Genomic DNA, 6,867 nt, shown 5'->3' with positions numbered 1-6,867 from the left:
CAAATGTCACAGTTTTATATAGTATTGCATTCTGAGCCAGGTGAAGGTAAGTCCATGATAATTCTTAACACTAAGAAAACTATAGAAAAAAACACTAATAAAACAGAATGGACACTGTGTGGTTAAATCAGAATGTCCTCTTACACTGAAAAAAAAATTAGATCAGTTCAATTCATGATGATAGAATAGAAAAGCTGAATTTAGCTAACATATCTAGCCACATCCCATATAGACAGCTCTGTGTTTCCCCAACAGCTGAACTTCTTGGAACTTCTTGAATTTCTTGGAACTTGCATATTTCTTCAGGCATCAGACTTTTTGCTTTTCTTTTTCCCTCATGTAAAATAATCCTCCTCTGCTTCTTACATCCTCTATTGTTATCCTCAATTGCAACACATTATTATTTTTTAGAATTTAACATTGAAATAATTAAATCCTCCTGATTTACTTGCTTATGTATTCTCTGCTGTCTCTCTTGCCCACAGGCTTTGGAGCCTATATATTCTATATAATCTATATAAACTATATATAGTTTATATATATAGATCTATATCTATATTATCTATATATATATAAAATCTCTATATAAAACCTACATATAAATCTATATTATATTATATATTTATATATATCTATATTATATATATAAATCTATATAAAATCTATATAAATATATATAAAATCTATATGCTATATAATCTATATAAATATAGATTCAATTTCTATTGTTCAAATTATATTCCGTATCATAGCACAGTGCCTGCATGGCACTGAATATATACCTATGAGGTTGCTTCTGAATAAAAGCAGGACCCTGTAAAGTTCTCCAAATTTCTGCATTGTTTAGCTACTTGCAAAATTTAATTTTCACAATCTAATAACTCAATTTTTTCATTTGATAGCTTTTTTTTTGGTATTCTGTGCATCTCACATTTTTGTGTCCTCTGAACTATGGGAGACAGAAAATTAATATCCAGAACAGTGTCTTCAAAATTAATATCCTACCTTAGTAATTCATAGATAACACCTCTGTACTCTCTTTGCCTTCTGCACTTGAAGTAAATATTTTAAAAAATCATGCATTTCATAATTTTGTTAATATTTATTTCTCTTTTACAATACATTTTACAATACATTTCAGTTGTTTCTTATTGAAATGTATTTAGTCTGATTGATGACTGAATAGAACAATAATGACTTGTGAGGCAAAAATTATATAGCATATGTAATGCTTTCTTTTCACCACTCTAATCATGTTTAGCATTTTGTGCTTTAAAGTAGAAGGCAGTAATATACTGTCATTTCTATAATTTGTACCCTAATCTACTGATGTGAGAATTATTATAGCCATTTCTTAGATCACAATATAGACTGAAGAGTTTTAACTTATTTACCTAAAGAAATTTGAATTGCTTAAGATAAAAACTTTATTTAATACCATGCATTCAGCTTAGATTTTCTTCCCTTAAAAACTGGTAAGGTGGTTCTTCAGACACTCGGAGAATAAAGGTTAAGGTCTCATTTTTTAGATTCTACACTGATAACAGAAAGATCTTGTTTCTGGGATAATATCCATCTCCTGTGTTTCTCTAAATATCACTGAACAATACAAAGAACTTCACAATACACAGGGGCACTACCTATTTGAAAAATAAAACTTTGTTTTCAACATGTCATCCCAAATATTTTAGAGAGCTACTACATGTATAGCTGAAAAGACAATCTAGAAGAAACATGCACATAATCTAAAGCCATTGTGTCAGAGTGTCTATGGAGAATGTTGTGATTTCAGATTTAGAGATAAATCTCCAGGGTAATATCTTATTTATACCTCTTTTGTGTACAAAGAACAGCCTTATAGAAGAGAAGTTGTATGTTGCTTGTCTAGCATAAGAGAAAACACATATATGTCTCCTGTCCTAAGATCCCCTGGAAAACTAATAATGCTTTTTTTCTCTTAAAAAAAAAAATGACAGGATGGCTTTCAAAAATCAACTAATGAAATTTTGTTAAAATTTATTCAAATTCCAATGCCAAAAGCACCAATGATGACCAACAGGAGTTTCCCAATGGGCTTCATTCTTCTTGGTTTCTCTGAATGGCTTCATCTAGAAATGGTTCTTTTTTGGATTGTGATCATCTTGTACACCATGATCCTCCTCTCCAACTCAACCATTATCTTGCTTTCTTGTGTGGACCCTCTTCTATACACCCCCATGTATTTCTTTCTTAGTAATCTTTCCTTCTTGGATCTCTGCTTTACAACAACTACTGTGCCCAATATGTTGTCCAACTTGTGGGGGCCAGGAAAGATCACCGACACAGGCTGTGTCATCCAACTCTGTGTTTTGCTCTGTCTTGGTGCCACAGAATGTGTCATGTTGGTGGTGATGGCCTTTGACAGCTATATTGCTATCTGCCTGCCCCTGCACTATACAATCATCATGCATCATCAGTTCTGTTGGAAGCTGGTGTTCATAGCCTGTATGTCTGGCCTGATAGAATCTGTTACCCAAATTCCTGTCACACTTAAGCTTCCCTTCTGCACCCACCACCACCTAGATGACTTTCTGTGTGAGGTTCCAGCCCTCATACGCTTGACGTGTGGAGACACATTTGCCAGTGAGTGGCAGATGACAATATCTGCTGTTCTTTTCACCATCGTGCCACTGGGATTGATCCTGACTTCTTCTGGTTACATAGCTCAAGCTTTAGGTAAAATCCAATCCAAGGACGGAAGGCAGAAAGCCATTGCCACCTGCTCCTCCCACATCATTGTGGTCTTCATGTTTTATGGAACAGTGGCACCAGTGTATACATACCCTAAGAACCACTTTGCTTCAAAATACAGCAAATTATCTACTTTTCTTCTACACTGTGGTCACACCACTGTTAAACCCTCTCATCTATTCCCTAAGGAACAAAGATGTAAAGGATATACTGTTACAACTGCTGAGAAGAGGATCACCATAAGGAAAAAGTAGAAATTGATCTTTGAACCAGAAAGGAGGTTGAAAATCATGACATTCACACATTGTTCATAAGAGATAATCTTTGAATCATCATTTTAAAAGTGGAGTTTTGTTTCAAAGACAATAATTTATTACTTAACTTTTATTTCTATGATTTTACATGTCATTTTGTTAAGGCAATATATCTGTATAAATGCAATGCCAGTTTTTGGCACCTGATAGGTGTAGATATATATTTTCCAATTGAGGAATACTGTTGCAGAGTTGACTTTTCAAGAAAATATGTTAATATTTATTAAGCAACATAAGCACCATGAACTTGACTGTTTTGATTCAGAAAACCAATAAAATATATATTAACTGTTACTTTTGTTTTAATTATTTCTTTTTAAAGGAACTGTATAGGGGATCCTGGGTGGCTCAGTCAGTTAAATATCTCACTCTTGGTTTTGGCTCAAGTTATGATTTCATGGATCCTGAGACTGAGCCCTACTTCAGGGTCCATCCTCAGCAGGGAGTCACCTTGAAGATTCTCTCCATCCACCCCCGCTTATTCTCTCTCTCTCTCTCTCTTTCTCAAAAAATAAAACTGTTAAAAAATAAAAATAAAAAAGAACCATGTATTGTGGAATTTTTTTAATGCAAACCTGAAAAAAGGGGAAATTTTTCCAGAGTTTCCCTAGCTCCTCATGCACGTATAGTCTTTCCTTTTTAACTTGAGTATGATAATAAAAATTTGAGTATAAAGAAGAAATGTTACCTGAATATTCTATGCTATATTCTTCCTTTATTTAAGAATTTAGAAGACTATGCCATGACAGTGAAGTGCCTCTGTGTTATTCAAACAGTAAAGATGTACTCATATCATGATCACATATATCCCTAAATTAAATCAAACTTAACTTAGCCTCCATTTTATTACAAATAAGATACATATTTGCCAAATATACCTTTCTATGTATATAAATTAAATAACAGTTTAAAATAATATAAGTATTAAAAAACTATGTGCTTCATCTGCTTTCTGTGCTTTCTTGTTATAAAATTAAACAATCACAACTCTGCCTAATCCAAGTGAATTTTTCCTAATGGAACTGTGATATTAAAAGATGGTTCTAGCAATTCAATACTATAATTTGATCTGGAAGTTTGTTTCCTTTTTTCTGAAATGTTCTGGGCTGTTGTGTTGTTAGAAATACCATTTATAACATGTACCTACAAGACTCTGTAACACATAACTCTCCTTTGATTTATGGCAGAATTTTAAGGCAGTTGTCAAATTTTATTACCAAGAATTAGTTAAGTAGGATGTCTGGAAGTTGCACTAATGGCAAAAAATGTGTCTTAGAGTGTGTGGCAAGAATTAATGCTATTCAGAAAAGACTCTTATAACCCTTATAATCAGTAAAGCTAAGAGAATATCAAGGTAACAACAACAGATTGTCAGTACCTTAACAAACAACATGGGTTTATTTCATTCACTTTCGGAGTCCAGTGTGGGAACATATAACTCTCTGGGGCAGTGAACTGTGCTTGTAGGCTTAATATTCTAAGATGCTTTTTTCTTAAGATGTTTCCATATGCAATCCCATGACAGAAGATAGGGCTATAGGTCCAATCCCACAAAACTAGATATTTTTCCTCCTAGAAATTACACATACTTCTTCCCTCAGATCTCCTGAGTTGCAGCAAGGCAGATGGCCATATAAAATTTCAAGTGAGCAGAGTCTTAAGATTTTCTTATATCTCCAAAAGTGGAACAGAGAGGGGGTGAGTAATACTGAAATGCCTATCACATGCACAATAGATAAAAGAGGGACTCAGCTAAATATGTTTCCTGGAGATGGAAATAGAGAATCAAGTTTATTTGTTAAGCTATAGAAATAGGAGATTCTTTTTCAAACTAGTTGTATAAATTGGGTATTTTTGGAAAACTTAAAGGAAAATTCAGAGAAGGAAGAATTTTAGGAATGACTTCTTGTTTCACTGTTGAGTGGCCTGATGAAGTGTATGTGTTTATGTTTTCTGTTTCTCTTCTAATTTCATTATTTCTTACTCTCTTTTTGTCCCCCCAAAATATAGTTAAGAGTTTTTAAGAGTTTTAAGAGGTTTTTTTTTTTAATCATTTGTTCCATGCCCTTCCATTTTAAAATATTTCTTTCTTTATGAGTAGGTCACACTTTGTCAGCCCTATTTACTACACTGAATAAAGCTGTTGAAATAAATTTGATCACTGTCTCATACTCAATCAATATTAATAAACATGAAGATAAGAATAAGTATTGGATTAGCTCAACATATGGAATTTTAATTATGATTTTATTTTAGACATAGGCCTAGTTTCCAAATTAAAAATTGGAGAGTAGCTTCTGAAAATTGTCACTGACCTTGTCTTCCAGACTCAAAAAGTAAAAAACAATTCCAAATGAAAAATAAAAATTAAAAGGGCAAAGATGGCATTAAACAGTGTAGAAAGCTAACAGAATATTTCACCCAATAAATTGTGACGATAGACAAATATATTTTTCAAAGGCACATAAACATTTATTAAATAGACCACACCCTAGTCCATAAAATAAACCAAATATATATACTATAACTGAAACCCTAATAATGTGTCCTCTTGTAATAATTATATAAGACTTGAAATTCAGTATTTAAGCACACAAGTTTAAGTATTTTAGAGAAATATCTATTCATATGTAAATTAAATGTACTTCTAAATAATCAACGTATAAAGAGGAGGTTTCAGTTGAGAATCCTGAGAAAATTAAACTATTAATACTGAATTCTAAACTTAAGAAAATATTCCTTTAAAAGTAAGGGGAAAATAGAATTTATTTTTTGATCTTTTTCACAATGTAGTGTTAATGAATTAAGCAAATGGCTAGTCCCATATGCATCTACACATATCTTTACAAAAACATATCTTGATGAAAGATGTTACATGAAGCATGCTGTATACATAGTGTAGTTTCACTGAATTGAAAAAAGCTCTATCCCCACATGCTTCTACACATATGTTAAAAACTCACTGAGATAACTCCTCTGCTTAATGCATAAATACACAAGGATTAGGAGTTTGGAAAAGAAGACAACAGCAATAAAGTTTTAGAAGCAGGAAAGCAAAAGCATAAAGGTAGTTGACTTATTAAAGCTAAAAAATGCAAAATATTAAGGTAGCAATGGGCAATGCTTAAAAATAAGTTAAATAATACTGGAAGAAACACTACAAGCTTAAAGGTGGAGTAACCTGGTATGTCTATCAGTCAGATCTTTCCAAGGAGAATAACCAGAATAGTGACTTTTGGGGGTTCTCAAATAAATGAGTGGTTGAGACCATAGTTTCACAATGTTTACCAGTTAAGATATGGTCTTGTTCAGAGAGATTCCCAATAGCAAAAATCCAAGTGTCACCAGATTTTGAAGAAATCTTCCAAAATAGAAGATAGAAATCAAAACAAATGGATATAATTTAAAAAAAAAAAAAAAACAGCTTGTGCAACGAACAAAAAGACTTTTTTTCAAGAGGGAACTCTGATTAACCTGCTCAGAGAGACAAAAACATAATAAGAGATATTAAATTAGAACAAGTGGTTAGAGCTTTGGAGGAATAAAACTTACTTTTTGAACATTTAATATAGGATACCAAAGATCACGAAGTAGAACATAAAAAAAAAGAAAAAGAGAAACTATTGGTACCACCTCAAAATAAAAAACTTATGCACAACAAAGAAAATTCTCAACAAAACTAAAAGAAAACCTGCTGAATGGGAGAAGATATTTGCATATGACATATGTAATAAAGAGATAGTATTCAAAATAGATAAGGAACTAATGAAAGTAAAACCACAAAAATAAATAATAAATAATCTAATTACAAAAATGGGAAGAA

General features: G+C 32.2%; 1 protein-coding gene across 1 annotated transcript; it reads left to right on the top strand.

The window, feature by feature from the left end:
• The first annotated feature begins 2,048 nt into the window (after positions 1 to 2,048).
• LOC131831217 (olfactory receptor 2H1-like) lies at positions 2,049 to 2,973 on the top strand. Its single transcript, XM_059173387.1, is given in 2 exon segments — positions 2,049 to 2,855; positions 2,857 to 2,973. Coding segments are annotated over 2 exon segments (924 nt in total).
• Positions 2,974 to 6,867: the final 3,894 nt, after the last annotated feature.

Source organism: Mustela lutreola, chromosome 5 (assembly GCF_030435805.1).
Source record: "Mustela lutreola isolate mMusLut2 chromosome 5, mMusLut2.pri, whole genome shotgun sequence".
Taxonomy (NCBI): domain Eukaryota; kingdom Metazoa; phylum Chordata; class Mammalia; order Carnivora; family Mustelidae; genus Mustela; species Mustela lutreola.
This window is presented reverse-complemented; position numbering and strand designations above follow the sequence as displayed.